At 44.0% G+C, this 18126-nt stretch overlaps 1 protein-coding gene across 2 annotated transcripts; it reads left to right on the top strand.

Annotated features, from left to right (window-relative positions):
- Window positions 1–1921: 1921 nt before the first annotated feature.
- eif2b3 (eukaryotic translation initiation factor 2B, subunit 3 gamma) lies at window positions 1922–17703 on the top strand. Of its 2 annotated transcripts, none has more exons than XM_048989534.1 (12): window positions 1922–2075; window positions 2493–2680; window positions 3477–3628; window positions 4126–4285; window positions 4491–4602; window positions 7851–7940; window positions 9093–9226; window positions 10108–10298; window positions 10867–10929; window positions 11246–11394; window positions 12618–12721; window positions 17437–17703. In XM_048989534.1, the coding sequence occupies exons 2-12, from the start codon at window positions 2533–2535 to the stop codon at window positions 17487–17489; spliced, it is 1356 nt and encodes a 451-aa protein (XP_048845491.1). In that variant the 5' UTR covers window positions 1922–2075; window positions 2493–2532; the 3' UTR covers window positions 17490–17703. The 2 variants fall into 2 exon arrangements, with proteins under 2 accessions (XP_048845491.1, XP_048845492.1); XM_048989535.1 differs by having other exon boundaries at window positions 1980–2075; window positions 2450–2680.
- Window positions 17704–18126: the final 423 nt, after the last annotated feature.

The raw sequence follows: 18126 nt of genomic DNA on the forward strand, positions 1-18126 counted from the left end.
AGTGGTGGTACATGAAAGAGGAGAGAGATCTGGTGAACCAAACAAAGTCCTCCAGGGTGCTGTGTAAATGACCTGACCCTGCACTCGGACCCCAAGCTTTGCTCTCAACTGTGTGTGTGTGTCTGTGTGTGTGTGTGTGTGTGTGTATTAGGGCTGTCAGTCGATTCATGTTCCTAAGCACTATTAATCACATTAAAAACTTATTTTGCCATTAAAGGATTTATCCTTTTTTCCCTGTTTTCTGAATTAATCAGCCATTATGAACCAACAACATTAAACAAATATTCTCACACAGGCCTTTTCCAAATCAAGCTTCTGGTCAGAAATATACAGACATGGTTACAATAATCCAAGGTTTCCAACCTTGGTAAACTGGCTAGCGTGAGATTTTCAATTTGAGACAAGTCTGCACACACACCAGTAACACAAATGGGAGTATATGGGTTATTCTTACAGACTCATTACTGTAACATGAATTTTCTCTGATTCCTAAATTAGCATACCGACAACTCTGAATCTAATCTGATCTAATGATGGTCATTCAAATTTATATACTGTATCCTTCGTTCTATGAACAAACTTATCATGGTACTTCAAATCAGTGGCGGTGTCTATGTTCAGTGTACTGAGACTGTCATAGTCACTCTGTTAGAATGAAGTGATCAATGGGAGATGCTTGGTGTCTTAGAACTACCAGGTCAGTCATTGGCTAGTTGTCATCATGACCGTTTTGTTGATACAGTGTACTGATAGGCTGATTTCCTGAAGACAGTTGTTGAAGTTAAGATACTGGCCCAATCCCAATGTCTCCCCTAAGCCCTTTAAGCCCTAAACCCTCACAGACTTCGGGAAGTGGGCTTGCGATTAAATGGTTGCTTATTGAAATCCCCGACCAGCAAGGCACCACTGAGGTACCCTGAGCAAGGCAGCGCCCCCAAGCACTGCTCCCCAGTGCTGAGTTAGCTGCCCCCTGCTATGTCACACTGTTACATATGGGTTAAATGCAGAGGACACATTCTGTTGTTGTCCACTGTGTGCTGTGGTGTGTCAACAATGACAAATATTCACTTCAGTTAACTGATGTCACCTGGTAAGTGATTGAGTGTGAGAGGCTGCAAGGGCTAGAAATGGTATAAATAGGAATGGGACAGCATGTTACCTTTACAATGCCACAACATGTTCCTTACTATTGTGGATTTGGGACTTTTTGTCCGATTGGCAGATTTCTTCACGGCCAAGGCACTTAAGGGATGAACTGCATATTTTGAACATATTCCAGGTTCTTGCCTTAGAGTGGATGAGAAGTAACTGTCAAATAATCAGTTTACTAGTTTTTGTCATCATCATTAAGTAATAACTAAACGCAATGATTGTTTTTTTTTTTTTACCATTTATGCTTCTGGGCTTCCCCTGGAAACCTTGTATGCATAAAGGGCTCAAAATGACTGTGAGAAAGTCCTCATTTACTTGAGTATTTGACAGTGGGACAGCCCTAAACCCTTAAGGACTTAGAAGGAATGTACCTCAAAGCCAGTGAGTGTGGACACCGGGATTGAGCTAATAACTCTCTACTGTCTCAGAATGCAAGCTACCATGTAGCACACAAGGCACGTGTCGAAAGAGATTAATTCTTTATGTTATTGTATCAATATGTTCGTTCAGAGAACAAGACATTTGTCACAACAAGAACAAGAATAAAAACATATTAATTGGCTTTCACATTTCCAGTTGATCCATCCCATAACTGTAGAAATTACAGAGGTCCTGTGGGAGGAGTGAGGATTACTTTCTGTTTCGTTAAATAAATATGTGTGCTTGTTTAGCATGAAATCACTTGTGAAAGTAATTATAATATATAATAATATAACCCATACAATTATTCATTAGTGTTTGTGTGAATACGTTCATGGCCGTTCAATAGAGGATCGCTCCAGACCCGATTCTCGATCCGGAGCCCGGAACCAAAAAAACACCGTGCTCTACTTCCCACCGGAGCGAATTAAACAGCGCACTTACGTCATCCTTCGCTCTTCTGTCAACTTCGGTTAATGCCGTTCACATCCTGCTGACTGCTTGTAAGTATTGTTGATATATATCAGTACATTTTAATATATTTTTATTATCATTATACTTTAACACTTAAGTGATTTAAAATTGTCCGCTAAACTCGTTCGTGTCTCAGTTTAGCTCAACCTGTTATCGGCCTGTACTGCTTTCTACAGACCGCGTTTATGTGAAGGATCATGGCATTAAAAAACAAACGTCTGCCTCCTTAATGCGCACTCACCGGTGTAGACATGTATTAACACATGCTAGCCGGCCTCCTTAGTTTATTATCTTGCTGTAAACACTGTAAGATCATTTTTACAAAATGATGTTCCGGTGTGTTTGACTAGCCTAGTGTTATAGTTTTAACATGAGCGTTTTAGCTGTACGTAATCGTCCCCAGCACATCTATAAGGGCGCCGTTGAGTGCGGGGCTTTTTCCCCAGCCGCTTCGCTGGTGCGCGTCCCAGACTTCCCACGTCACAGATGGAGCTGCAGGCGGTGTTAATGGCGGCTGGAGGGGGCTCTCGGATGATGGAGCTCACGTACAGCACCCCCAAACCTCTGCTGCCCGTTGGAAACAAGCCCCTCATCTGGTACCCCCTCAGTCTGCTGGAGAAGGTCGGCTTTGAAGGTGAGTCCCTTGGCAGGCAGCAGGGACAATGATGCTTGTAGACTTTCACCACCAATGGAATTGATTACTGTGAATAACACTGATATCACTGTAATGTATTCAGTGTCACTATAATTGCCCTAGGGCTGATAGCTTCTTCGATATGGTACAAATACTGTTCCGTTTTGATTTTTCCCATATCCCTAGATGATAATGCCTTCATATCACTGCTCAAAAATTTAAGAGCAGTTTCACGATCTGAAGTCCAACACCTTCCACGGCTTCCCTCAGTTACCATATATAACCATTAGTGACTATATGTGAAACACTTTGTGTAGCACAGAGTGATTTGCAGCTCCTTAATCCCATAAAGAACTGGAGGCTTTTTAAAGAATGATCCAGTAGTGTATGGCAGCATCCCAAGAAGGCCTGAAACGCTTCTCAAGACAAAGGGTAGCCCTTCTCCCTACTAGGCCCTCGATTATTCATATGTTATTAGGTATATTCTGTCCACCTTGTAAATATTTTTGTATAAATTTGCAATAATGGGACTGCTTGTTTAGTGTTATTACATTCTGGCTCATTCTGCAGAATATAAAAGCTGAAATGATTATATCAGTTTTGCCATTTAATCTCAAATATACTTTTTAGTGAAAGCCATACTTAAAATCTTCCTCCTTTGTTGATCATGCCTGACCTCTCTCTCTCTTCCATGCTACTGGGGTGTCATTGTGTTGAGCACTTCAGGCCAGCTTGAATTCCATTAGCTTCCAGTCTTTACACACAGCCCCCTTCCGCTGCTGCTTTTCTCCCAAAGAGGTCATTGTCATCACCACCAAGGAGGTCCAGAAGGAGCTGCAGAAGCTGCTGTCTGCAGACATCAGGCTAAAGCTGGACATTGTGCCTGTCCAGGAGGATGCCGATATGGGGACAGCAGATGCCCTGAGGTACATCCAGCAGAAGATCAAGGTGAGACTTGGAGGTGCAGCACACTGGCTCTGCTCACAGGGTGCCTGTGAAGCGGCTGTTCTGAAAGATGACTGGCTGGGAAGCACGTTTGAAGCTGTGTAACTCGGCGTCTTCACTTTTATTGGTTATTTTATTATTATGGTGATTAATCAGTCTCCCATGACGTGACGATAATCATAACATTTATTCTGTAGACCAGCTCTGTTATGAAGCCCTGACATATGCAAGTTTATGTACTATAAAAATTGGTTAAATATAGTCAGGCTGATAAGTTGCAGAGTGCAGTGATTTTACCAAACTCCAGACAAATGTTCAGTGACAGTAGTTATGGGTAACCACTGATTTTGAGAATTCTTAATTTTCTAAAGGACAGAGCAAACATTCCATTTGCCCATCCATCCATCCATCTTCCAAGTGCTCATTTAGTAAATGGCTACAGGCAAGCCAGTAGGATGTATGCGATGTCTGAACCCCTTGCTGTCCGTCCATTTTGGCAGACGGATGTCCTTGTGGTGAGCTGTGACCTAATCAGCGACACCGCCCTGCACCAGGTTGTGGACCTTTTTCGGGCTCATGACGCCACTCTCGCCATGCTAATGAGCAAAGCCCACGAGTTCACAGAGACCGTTCCTGGTCAGAAGGGGAAGAAAAAAACTGGTACGCATCCTCTGGCGGCACATTTCTGGAGCTCTGGGAACCTGTCTTTGACATTGCCTGTAATTTCCTTTCTTTATGTGGTGCTGATGGCTGTGTGAACCCAGGCTTCTTATATATATATATATAATATGAGTCTGTGCTGCTGGGTTTCTGATGCTGGCTTTGGCATGCTGCTGATACACATCTTCACTGCGCTTGGCCTCAGGAGAGCAGCGGGATTTTGTGGGTGTGGACACCTCGGGGAAGAGGCTTCTCTTTATGGCCAATGAAGCTGACCTGGATGAAGATCTTGTCATTAGAAAATCTATTGTCCGCCGGTGAGTATGTAGTCCAAAAGGCCCCTCCCCTATCGTCATGACTTATGTCTTATGTTGTACCTTAAATTAATGCTAACCTAAGCATGAGAATTACCAAGAATCTGTTGGAGATTGTTGAGCACTAAATAAAGTTCCTGGGGTAAATCTGAGTCCCTTCTGCTTTAGTGGGGAAGCAATAAAAATGGCCAGTAGGATGTTGGGTTACATCTCTAGGTGTGTGGAGTTTAAGTCATGGGAGATGATGCTATGATTATATAATTCCTTGGTAAGACCCCACCTACAATATTGTGTGCAGGTTTGTCACCATACCTTAAGGACATTGCTGCCTTGGAAAGGGTGCAATGTAGTGCTACGGGAATGATTCCTGGTCTTAGAGGAATGTCTTATGAGGAGAGGTTAGCGTGTAGTATGGAATAGTCTTCCTGCTAGTGTAGCGCAAGCTAAAACCCTGATCAGAGCTAGATAAGATTTTCTCTCTGACCTATTACTTAAATTCTCCCCAAATCAGCTTGATGGGCCGAATGACCTCCTCTCATTTGTAAATTTCTTATGTTCTTATGCAGTGCATAGACAAGGTAGATAGTGAATAGAGAATCTTCACTTACATTTTAATTGTCTGGTTTCTCCACCTTGCAGTGTGCAGCTGTCCTGCAGCTATGCGCTGCTGTGCTCTGGTTACTCCTCCCTCCTGTGTGCAGCTGTCCTGCAGCTGCTATGCTACCGATGCTATGGTTACTCCTCCTCACTGTGTGCAGCTGTCCTACAGCTTCCATGTGGCTGACACTCTGTTTACTCTGTGCTGTGTGCCGCTGTTCTGCAGCTCCAGTGCAGCTCCAGTGCAGCTGACGCGCTGGTTACTCTGTGCTGTGTGCAGCTGTTCTGCAGCTCCTATGCTGCTGACACTCTGTTTACTCTGTGCTGTGTGCAGCTGTTCTGCAGCTCCAGTGCAGCTAACACGCTGGTTACTCTGTGCTGTGTGCAGCTGTTCTGCAGCTCCTGTGCTGCTGACACTCTGGTTACTCCCCCTTCCTCTGTGCAGCTCCCTTACATGCAGATGCTGTTGATGGTCTTCATGTTGGGCCAGAGATGGCAGCAAACTCCGTTATAGGCATATGCTGCATTTCCAGCTGTTATACTTTTGTATGAGCTGGCTGCGAGGCAGAGCAGCAGCTTTAGGAAAACGTTCCTGTAGTTTCTGCTTTGTTGGATTATGTTCTGATGTCATGCCAAAGACACCCTGTCAAGCACGAACCTTCCTGGGTATTCCTGTAGCAATGAGCTCATGGGTGGTAAAGGCTGGATAGAGATGCCCCCCCTCACTTTCTCTTCATTGGTTGCCCCCCCTTGCAATAGGGGTGCTTTGGCTCACAGCATCTGTTGTAGTGGCTCTGAGTTTAAGGTGTAGCCCGGAAGGGTGTGAACCAGTCCTGGGACATTATTGTGTCAGACACTGGCTGTAAACTGACTGGGGGGTCCCCCAGTGCCACAGTCTCAAGTATCCCACAGCAGTGAGTCGGCTACAGTTGCCATGGCAATTTCCCCAGGGAGGGGTGGCCTTAAAGCTTGGTGGCTGACAGGGACAGCACCATGCCAGGTCATGGATTTTTATGATTCTCCAGATGTTCTCACAAAGCACTTTGAAAGGATCCTTTGAATTATTTAAAAGCTCAGTGAGTTTGAAGCTATTTGTAAGCACTTTCGGGCCATTCAGTAGTGAAGAGTGCTCTGTAGTGATGAATTTAAATTCACATTTTATTACTGTAATGTGGTTTGATCTGTAATGTGTATTTATGTGCAAGTGCTTTTCTATGATTTCTGTATGACAGGGCTGTTGCTCTGAGTAGTGGAGTTTTCTGCCCTAGGTCTAGATTAAATCCTAATGGTGACCGTGCATTTGCTGTTGCTGCACCCCCATCTATGGAATGTCTTAACAATTAGGTATTAGGTCTGCATCTTTGATTTCACTTTTTGAGTCTAGATTGACTTATTTATTGGCTTTTAATAGTCCTTAACCATGATTCGTGCTGTTTTGGTGAAGCTTTATTGGGCAGTCAGGATGCTTATTGGTATTTTATGTGATGTATATTTTATGATAGAGCTGGGTGGTATCACCAAACATTTATATCACGGTATTTTTCAAAGTTATATCGGTTTCATGGTATACGACGATATATTTTTTAAAGTATGACTGGGCGTTTACCACATTTCACAGGACACATTTTTGTTTTACGTTTTTGCATTGTTCTTACATTAACTATATTATTTTATCATTAGCCATTGCGCCTATCCGCTACCTTAATGATACCATACGGCTAACGTGTTTGTCGGCTAACTGCTTATAGACAAACGGCTAATGCTAAGGTGTGCGCCAGCCAAGTTAACATTTTTGATAAGTGTTTAATAGTTCAGTATTGCTGGAACGTGAGCTTTACTGACCTCCTGAAATTTCTCAGGATGTCGGTCTTTAAGATGCTTCGCCATGTTTTACGTGCTACTTGACTTCGTCTCCACAACTTCGTAGCACTGTCTGCATTAGAGGCTTGTCGACACCCTTAGCTTTTTCTTGGTCGTCTGCAAAATACTTCCAAATGGCACTTTTGCATTTTTCTTCTTTTTTTACTAAAGCAGCTTGCGAAGTGCCTTCAACTGCAGCATATGCCATTTTCGGGCAACTCCGTATGTGTGTGTTAACCAGCGCGAATTCAGAGGCTATTGAGAGGAGGGGAGGGGCTGCGTGAGTGTGTGCGTGCATGTTGCGCTGCAGTGGTGCTGCGTGAAGTGTGGCGAATGAGGCGAAAACCGCACTGCTGGTATCAATAATGGTGAAAATGAGCATCTAATCAGATACTGATTTTTAATATCGATTAGTATCTGAGAATTTTTTTTTTGACAACCCCAGTGTCTCATTATTTTCAACTCCAGCATCAGCTATATCGTCCGTTTCTGACCTTTCGTGACACTTTTAACGGTGCAGCAGTGAAAGAGGTCCCCCCTCCCATTTTCCAGCTGCGCCACTTTCCGAACGCTGTGTAGGCTATTTAAACCGGTATTGCAGTATAAGGAAAATTTATTATGGTATGGTATTTTATGGGATTATTTGTTACTTATCTGCTAACTGGAGTCTTATTAATGATGTTAAACCATTCCATTATTTTAATTGTGCTATAGCAATAAACCTGACTCTGTCCTGACTCGGCTCTGACTCCGCCCAGATTCTGCCTTGACTCTGCCTTTATTCTTTCACACAGGCACCCACGAATGCACATCAGAACTGGTCTTGTGGATGCCCACCTTTACTGCCTGAAGAGATCAGTGATGGACTTCTTAGCAGAAAACAAGTAAGAGTGATCTGGGCAATTTCACTGTCTGGTATAAACACTTCTGCAAACTGTGCTCTTATGCAGGAAGTTTGCTAGTGAAGATGTTACTGAACAAAAATAAAAAATCCCGTAGGCCTTCGGCCGGGACGCTATGCTGGTGAGCTATGCTGGTGATATTTAGCTGTTTAAAAATGCAGGACCCCCCCCCCCCCCCCAGGTGGGATTAGCACGGGAGGCTGGGTGTATTCAGTCCCTTCTCTTTAAAACACAGCAGACCTGTTTGTTCCTGACACTTCCTAGCACTTTGACATGTTAATTCCTGGTCCCACTGATATAAATATCATTTCAGCTAATCTGCCCCTAGACGTGGGTAACCCCCAAAATACATGGGTATCCCCCAGAAGAAATAGGTAACCATGGGTGACCACCAAAAGACATGCGTAACCCCCAAGACACATGGGTAACCATGGGTAACCCCAAAAAGGTATGGGTAACCCCCAAAACACATGGGTAACCATGGGTAACCCCAAAAAGAGACGTTTCTTCCTCCTGCTCCATTCTTTCTTCAAAGTGGGTTGACTTTTTTTTTTAACCTTTTCCTCCCCTTCACATCCGTCTGTTCCCTCTCTCCCTCTCCGTCCCTCTCAAAGCAGTTTTCATTGGAGCGCCCAAGAAGAAAAATGAACAGAGTAACTGTTGTTTCTTTCTCTGTATTGAGATGGAAATTCTAATCTCCCTTAAAAAGAAGGGGGAGAGAGAGAGACAGAGAGAGAGAGAGAGAGAGAGAGAGAGAGAGAGAGAGAGACAGGCGGGTTGCATTAGAAAGAGTGAAAGGGAAATTGCCTGCGGGTGTACATGAAAGTTTGAAAACATGATTTGCCCTGATCCTTTCTAAAGTGTTAGGGAGACGAGGGCCGCTGTGTCCCCTGGGCTGAGTGGGGGGCCCCCTCTCTCCCCATTTAATCCACATGGCCTGAATGGTGCCACTCTGTAAAATGCTACATGGATATTAGCCGCTATCTCATTCATGGGCTGTTCATTAATCACTGATGTGCTGATTGTCAGTAACAGCTTTGCACAGTAAAATCTCATTTTTATCAGTGTTTCTCGTTTTTCTAACAGTAATGTCCTGTTTATTGTGGCCTTTTTAAACGCACTTTGTTCTTCCAGGTCCATCTCCTCTATTCGGGGTGAGCTAGTACCGTGTTTGGTACGTAAACAGTTCTCCAGGTCCACCGGTTTGCAGAAGACCAGGGAACAGTCAGATCGGAACCTGAGCAAAAAGGACCGAAGTGCAAACTCGGGTCAGTCTTTTAGTACCACGGTAACCACAGATTAAAAAAAAGTGCAGAATTGCATGTAGCCTGACTGTTTTCAGGATTATTTACTAATTTCCTCTGGAGAGTAATTTTAGAATTTATGAATTGCCAAAATGTAATTAATGGCTATTTATTATTTATTCTAAGCAGATGCAGTTATATATTTACCTGAAATCGGAAACAGGTTGTTAAAATGAGTCTTCCATTTTTAATCTATTAACCCATCAGTCATCTGTTTTGTAGGTAACTGGTATCGATTGATGGTCTGCTCCAAGGGTGTTTGCCTATTAAAAATGAAGCACAAGTTCATAAACACACTCTCGCACAATGATTATCACAATCATAGACCCTGTGGGTGTGACTCAAAACTAATTTCTTAACAAGTTTGCTTGCAGTGCTGAGAGATTATTACATCCGTGGTGTACAAATGGAGAAAACCCAGCACCATGTGAGATGGAGTTTTAAGCAACAATCACAAGGGTGACCATACCCAAGAGCTCATGGCAAACCACTCACCTGTGCTTGTGTCATGCAGTGGCTAATATCCCATGTGAGCAAAGGAGTTTTTAAGGGAAATGCTGAACAGGAGCAACCTTTGTGGCCATGTAGCAAGCAGCAGACCACTAGGGCTCCAATGCTCTCTGAATGATCTACAAGCCACTGCAAGATATTTCTTCTCTAGAATAACCTGCGAGTCACTTCTTCACAGAATGGCTAATGCCAAAAAGGTGTTTTGAATGAATCACTTTAAGTACCTAACCCTTTTAGTCAAGGAACAACGTAATACAACAAACTGCTGGAAATCAGCTGCTGCAAGGCTGACTGGGATCCTGCCTCTTTGTCTCCTCGGACTCTCTTGCTGTTAGAGAATCACTTTTCCTCCGGGGACAGTGACCTCCACCAGCTGGCCCTGGCAAGATCCTGCTGGAATGACCACCGTGGGGACATGAGCGCCGCGTACCACGGGGCCCACCTGCGCTGCTATGTGCATATCATGGAACAGGGCGTGTGTTACCGTGTCAACACCCTGGCGGCCTACATCGAAGCCAACCGCTCGGTGAGAAAGCACGATGAGAAGGGCGGGGTTAGGGTGTGGCCACGGTGAGGGGCCGTGTGAGCGTCAGGAGGGCGGGGTTAGGGTGTGGCCATGGTGAGGGGCCGTGTGAGCGTCAGGAGGAGGGCGGGGTTAGGGTGTGGCCACGGTGAGGGGCCGTGTGAGCGTCAGGAGGAGGGCGGGGTTAGGGTGTGGCCACGGTGAGGGGCCGTGTGAGCGTCAGGAGGGCGGCGGGGTTAGGGTGTGGCCACGGTGAGGGACTGAGCGTCAGGAGGAGGGCGGGGTTAGGGTGTGCCCACGGTGAGGGGCCGTGTGAGCGTCAGGAGGGCGGGGTTAGGGTGTGCCCACGGTGAGGGGCCGCGTGAGCATCAGGAGGAGGGCGGGGTTAGGTTGGGGTGCTTGAGCTGTTACATAGATGAGACAGATGTGAAATAAATGGTTTATAATTGTTTGTAAAATTTAAAGAGGGAAATTTCTGCCTAATCAAATGAACGATTCTTTATTCACTTTGGTTATTTTCTGTTCTGCTTCTAGTTTTTTTCTGTTTCTTTATCTTCTCTTATGTTCCCAGGCATCTAAGCTGTTGGAGGAACCTGCCGTGCATCCATCCGCCGTGGTCTCGGAGCAGGGCCAGGTCAGGAGCACCAGCTTCTGCATGTCTTAGTGACTCAGATGGTGGGGTCACGTGACACAGACTCCTAGTGTTGAGACTTGGTGTTGATTTATCTATGATTATATTGATCTGAGGTTATTTGTGATTTGTATTACCATGTGAAATACCTTTTCCACTGGTAAAAGATGTCTCATTTAGGTTTCGTTGTGTGAGTACTCTTTTAATATTATGTGTAAGTATGCTGAGTATGTTGTGCAAGTGTACTATGTGAATACTGTGAGTATGCTATGTGAGTACTGTGAGTATGCTGTGTGAGTACTTGTTTCTTGTTTGTCAGGTTGGAGCCGACAGTATTGTTGGGGCTTTCTGTCAGATTGGGGACAAAACATCGATCAAACGGTCAACTATCGGGGCATCCTCAACCATAAAAGAGAAGGTCAAAGTCACCAACTCCATCATCATGAGCGGTGTTACCATTGAGGATGGGTGAGTCTGGGCCCCCTGCTGTCCCTCGTGCTTTTGGGGAGACCTCAGTTTACAAATATAAGGTTCGGAAGCCAGATGACAGCACGATGAACCTCTTAACCACCTCAAAATAAAACACCCGATTATGTTGTTTTATTCTTTTAGGTTTTGTTACTTTGTGGGGCTGTATGTTTTTAAAATAAAGGAACTAATTTGGTTGTACTATTCCTTAACTTATAAAAAAAGTCTTAAAAGCCAGCATAAAAAAGAATCATGATAAAATTGTGGATTGTAATCCTTCCTTAAAAAATCATGAGATGTTTTTGCAATATCGTCCATCCCTACGTACTTGTACAGTATCCACTGTATGTTCTGTCGTAATTCCGGAGAACGCCTCTTTCTGTTTCACTGCATAAGGCACGTGATTGTTGGTTCTCTTCTCATGATAGCTGAACGAACTGAATGGGAACAGATATAATGAGGGAAGAATCTCCACAAGTTAATTAATCACAGGTGGCATCGTTCTCTCGGTTGGACAAAATAGTAAAGTCTGTGGGTGGGAAACACTGCATTCATCGCACTGCTTTACACTGCAGTCACCATCTCACACTGTATATGCCTTATCACCTTGCGCATGCATCACACACACATTCAGACAGTCTGATGTGCACAGGTATTTGTGATGTCACACACTTTCAGTCTGATATGCATGTGTATTTGCAATGGCATCATTAACACACCGCACCTCCCTCTCACACACACATTCTGACAGTCTGACTTGCATGCGTGTATGTGATGATGGTGTCACACAGTGAAAATGGCGTCACACATTAATCATACCATCACACACTGATCATGTTGACATATTCATTCATGCGTGTTCGTGACAACAGCATTACACACAGCGCTCTGTCACACTGCACATGTATCACACAGATTCGATCAATTTGATGTACATGCATGCTTGTAATGACAGTGTTACACACTGATCACACACCATCACACACTGATCACACCGATTATGCCGACATACACAATGACAGTGTCACACACTGCACATACTGTCATGCAGTGTTCATATTATCACACATTGTACTCTGTCACACGAAAGTTCAGACATGCTAACATACAAGCGTGTTTGTTATGTGTCTCACACCGCACATGACATCACGCACTGCCATCACACACTGCACTCTGACACACATTCAGTCTGACATGCATGCATGTCTCCATATTTGTAACAGGTGTAATATTCAAGGCAGCGTGATCTGCAGCCAAGCTGTGATTGGCCGAGGTGCAGACATCAAGTATTGCCTGGTGGGGAGTGGCCAGCGAATTGAAGCAGAGGGTGAGTTCTTGGGAGACGCCCATAGAGCCCCGTCTGGAATGTTGCATCATTTAATGAGCGTGTCTGGCTGTGTGTGGTCTGGGGGGTCACAGTGACATGACAGGGTGCTGCCCCCCACGCTGGCAGTGCATGATAGCGCAGCATCTGTGGTAGCTTTGTGAGGCCCAGACGGTCTGTGCCCTTCCATTTTCACTCCAGTGTTCTAGCTAGCTTTGTGGCACCTGAGAAACACCCATTTAACCAGAAATGAAGTTTACAGATCATGCTTGTCTTTGGAAATATTATGGGATTGTTTTTTTGTAGTTTGGTTTGGGTTCATTGAACCTGTCCAGCAAAACCGCACAAATTGGAATTTAAAAAAAATAAAAAATTCTGATAGATATTGCAATGTTTATATAGCAAAAAGGGTGTTTTACCCAAACTAAACAGCAGCCAAATAGGTAAGAAGCATGATAAGTTCTATCTAGTCTCAGACCTGGTGGTGTCGCTACAAAAATGACTTCGTATTTCTATGGAATCCAAAATGTCTTTTGGTGAACATTTCTTGTTCACTTTTCTCCCCCTATTCAGAAAGGCTCCACACTGTCTCGGCGTCCAACAGCATCCCTGATTTTATACTAGATCACCTTGATAAGAAACTGTCATTGAAAGTCATTGAAATTGCAAAGCTTGTTTTATATGATGGGGTAAAATGTTTTATCAAAACTCATTGATTATCTCTGTTTGATGAATCTTACCATGGGGGACCCCCCCCCCCCCCCCCCTCCCTCCCTCCCCCCCTCCCCCCCTCCCTCCCTCCCTCCCCCCCTCCCTCCATTCTTGGTAAATTTTGCCAAATTTTATTGCTAAGATTTCAAAACGCCGGAATAACATTGTCATAAATACTGTCAGAATACTGTACACCATGCAATAATGTCCCCACAGTATGATGGTCCGGTCAGGTACTGCCCAAACCTATTCTCAACCCAGCTGACTGTCACGGTCCTTTTTATGTGACTGTTACATGTCTATAACGTACAACATCACACATCAAGCAGGCTTGAGGTCCAGGTGATGTTCTGAAAATGATCAAATGATGCTACTAAAATCTCTGATGGAAATAACTGTTCAGTAATGACGTTTCACCACACCTCTGGCTATATATAATACAGCTTACAGCTGGTTGGGGTTAGGGTACCTGACAGTGACTGGCCTGTAGTACAGTCAGGGTTAGGGTACCCAGTGGTCACCGGTCTGCAGTGCAGTCAGGTTTAAGGTACCAGGCAGTGACTGGCCTGCAGTACAGTCAGGGTTAGGGGACCCAGTGGTGACCGGCCTGCGGTACAGTGAGGGTTAAGGTACCAGGCAGTGACCGGCGTGCAGTCCAGTCAGGTTTAGGGTACCCAGTGGTGACAGGCCTGCAGTACAGTCAAGGTTAGGGCACCCGGCAGTGACCTCCCTGCGGTACAGTCAGGGTTAGGGCACCTGGCGTAGGGCCCTATGAAATCAAATTTTTTTCCAAATTAGGTTTTTTTGTGTTGTTTTTTTGTTATTATTTAATCTGATCTGTTTCATATTTAACATTTTTATAAGCTAGTCAAGCGAAGTCTTTAAGTAGACAAATGCCTCATAGTTTTTAGAGTCTGCCGTGTTGCGCTCTGTCTATTCCCTCTGTTCATTTTTGTCTCCTTAAAGGCTTTTCAGTTTTCTTTCCGGTCTGTGTGTGTAGGTGACTTTCTTTCTCGTTGTCCTTTTAAGGATCGTGCAATAAGGAGCCTGCTAAAGATCAAACTTTGTGATTGTCCAACCCCTGATCTCTGCCACTCCAGCGCCGAAATACTTTATGTATTTACCCACAACATGTTTATAATTTATTATTAAATCTGGCCAGCAGATTGATATTTCATTTTCTGCAGAGTAAAAAGAACATTGTAACATTTTCCCGCTAATAAGCCCTGCCTGTTTCACCACCAGCACTAGCGATATTAGAAAAAGCACGACTATCGGTAGTTTCCTGATGCAGAAATATGGAGATTCAAGCAAAAACATATTTATTAATGCATTACGTGTAACCAAGAAAATGTAACAAATAATTTAATCTGCTCAATTTTTGCTCTCCTATTCTATCCCTTTTCCCCACAATTCTGTGTAACTTGGCACCGGTGCTTGTAGTCAATCAGCGAAATATCCACAAATTCCATGCGATTCCGCCTTTATAAGTAAATACCGCTTTCATGCAGCAGTCAGAGCTAAGTCTCATCTTTTTGTTTATTTTGAATATGTTGTTCTGGTCTTTGGCGCCTTAAGGTTATATGAACGCCCTTGGATCAGTGTGTGCAGCTGCACTGCATGCAGGGTCACTGCGTCCCTCGTCCGGATTGTGGCAGCAGTCTGGTCTTTGGCACCTTAAGGTTATATGAACACCCTTGGATCAGTGTGTTCGGCTGCACTGCATGCAGGGTCACACTGGTAACCACATGGGTTCCTTGTCTTTATCATGGTAGCAGGGCTCTGATCTCTTGGCTGGCGCTTGTGAGTTTTTGGCCTCATGTTACCAAGTTTATTTCATTAGATTTCATGAATAGATTTCATATTAAAGTCTTGAAACACTTGGTGGTGATGTACCATCACACTTGATCGAATCTGTGTGATGGTACACAGGGCTCGCAAAATCGCTAGCCCGACGTCCCGGGGCTACTGTGTCTTCCAGTCGGGCTACCAAAATCTATCTCAGCCCTGCCCGTCGGGCTATCATATGAATTCTTTCGCAAACGTAGCTGGGTAATTATGTCATTTTCGGGCATCGATGAGCCACTGTCAATATGTGAAATATTGAAATCGCGTTTGAATTCGCGTTTGTTTTTTACTTTCACTTTGCGATCGTGAAACTGTGTATAGAGAGCGGCAGTACAGATTGGTCAGTGACGGATTAATTGCGCACCAATTCCACTGACATCGTTTTATCATACATTAGCTTACTATTAAAACGTGACAAGTGAAATCTCCCGCAGCAAGCTTAAACATGTGATAGAGGTTGATTGCGCAGAGAAAAATAATAAAAATAAATGGATTTACGCAGGTATTTTCGTTCTGCCGAACCAAATAAGACAGGTCAGGGTGAAGAAGGGACAGCCAAAGAAAAGCCTACGACAGAGCAGAAAAGTTATGGCAAATCAGACTATGAGGCAGAAAGAAAGCGCAGCTTTTTGGTTTCATTGACAAAAGAATTTCTGTGGCTGGAATATGACAAGCTAAATAACATAATGTTCTGCCGGGTGTGTCGTGAATTTCCCTCGATTTCTGACTCGGCAAGCGCCTTTGTTACTGGGACCAGTAATTTTAGGAAAGACCCCATCAGAACCCATGAGAAATCTCTGCATCACAAGAAATGCATTGGTGCTCAGTCTGCAGCATCTTTCCCAGAACAAACACAAATTGCAAAAAACATACTAAAAATAAACCAAGCACAACAAGAAGTCCTGAAAAAGCTGTTTAGAACAGCGTACTATGTTGCAAAGAGTGAACTACCATTGGAAAAATTTAGCAGCCTTTGCAAACTTCAAAAAGCAAATGGCCAAGATCTTGGTTCCACTTACATCAATGACCATGCTTGCAGAGAGTTTATTGGAGCAATAGCACAAACTTCAAGAAACCAGATCGAAAAGGAAATTCAAGAATGCAGGTTCTTATCCATTCGTGCAGATGGCAGTACAGAGACTGGTATAATAGAACAGGAGTTGGTTCATGTCAGGTATGTGAGAGATAATGGTGACATATCCACATACCTGATCAAATGTCAGCCAGTCAAGAGTGCAAATGCTGCAGGTATTTTAGAGGCTATTGATGGAGCAGTGAACACCATGGGTATAAGAGAAGACATATGGAAAAATAAAGTAGCGTGTGCAAATTTTGATGGTGCTGCAGTGATGATGGGTGAGAAAACAGGAGTAACTGGGAGACTGAAACAGAGGATACCCCACATCATAACAATCTACTTTGTGGTACACTGAATGACTGCGTGCAACTCTCCATTAATGGGGAAACAGTTCAATCTTTTTGCCCTGAGAAGTCAATTAGTTTCTGGATGTTTTCTGGAAAAGGTTCAAGACACCTGGATCATAAAACCCCGACAAGAACAAAGAGCAGTGAAATGGAGGCCGATGCACAGGAAGAGAAAGCTGATGAAGGAGATGCTATGCCCTCAATGTCGAGTGGCATTTTCTCACCCGTGACTTCAGTGGAAATTTCAGATTCAGAATCTGACAGACTGATTCATGTTCTACACAGTTCTTACAAGTTCATAGAAATTTCTGTTTAATTAGAACCAAATATTTGAGTAATTGTAATTTGTGTTTTAATAATTTTTTGATTGATGTTTTGTTTCCTTTACAATATTATACATTAAAAATAATCTATTATTTATTTGGGCTACTTAAATTTATTTTGGGCTACCAAAAACTAAAGAGTGCCTGCCCGAAGGACTACCAAGGATTTTGAAATTTTGCGAGCCCTGGTACATTTGAAGTGTGTTTGCATGTATTTTAAATGCCTCATTTTAATCTTTGAGGAGACCATCACATAGATTTCTATAACAGTCAGTTGTGACTCTCAGTCATGATATTCATGAGAATGGAGGAGGTTTCTCTGATGTTAGTCTCTGACAATGGCTCATCAATGCAGATGTTTGCACACACAAAGCCCCAACTCAATGTCCTAACTCATCATTCTCCCCTCAGCTGAAAGAACCAATGAGGTCATTGTTGGAACTGACCAGCTTATGGAGATCTAGAGACACACAGAGGAGTAACACTGAAGGTGATCCAGAGGCACGGCCAGACAGCAGGCGAGTCCTGTGGGAGCCCTGTGGACATGGAGAGCCAGCTGACCTACCTGTAAGGGAGCCAAGCTGGACGCACCAGTTCCACGCCGCCGCCGTCCCCGGAGACCCTTCTTCTTTGCCTTTTTTATATTGTGTCTGAATAAAGATTTATTTATGTCAACAACTTTCTGGTTCTGCTTGTTTTTTGCTTATGCAGCCGGACTGGCTGATAGATGTTCGTCCATGTGCCCAGTTCCTTAGCCTCCCTGCCATCTTATACCCCTCCATCTGCAGGCCCTTTGCAGTGAGAATTGGGCCATAAAGGGGTTAATTTTATTTGTTCTCCGGACCACCCAGTGAGATCTCAAACAGTAACCCCCCCCCAGACACACACACACACTTCCACTGAAATCTCCAAAGAAGGAGTTGCTCAAGATTTCTCCCCTGCCCCCCACCCCTTAAGATTTATGACATTCTTTCTCCCACTCTCTTAAATGACAGGTGTGAGGTCCTGCTCTTACTGATGTGTCCATCTTCAGAAGCTCTCCTGCGTACACACTGTGAATATAGGTTTATTCTTCTATTTACAGTGTCTGTTTCCCACACG

Source organism: Brienomyrus brachyistius, chromosome 21 (genome assembly GCF_023856365.1).
Source record: "Brienomyrus brachyistius isolate T26 chromosome 21, BBRACH_0.4, whole genome shotgun sequence".
NCBI lineage: Eukaryota > Metazoa > Chordata > Actinopteri > Osteoglossiformes > Mormyridae > Brienomyrus > Brienomyrus brachyistius.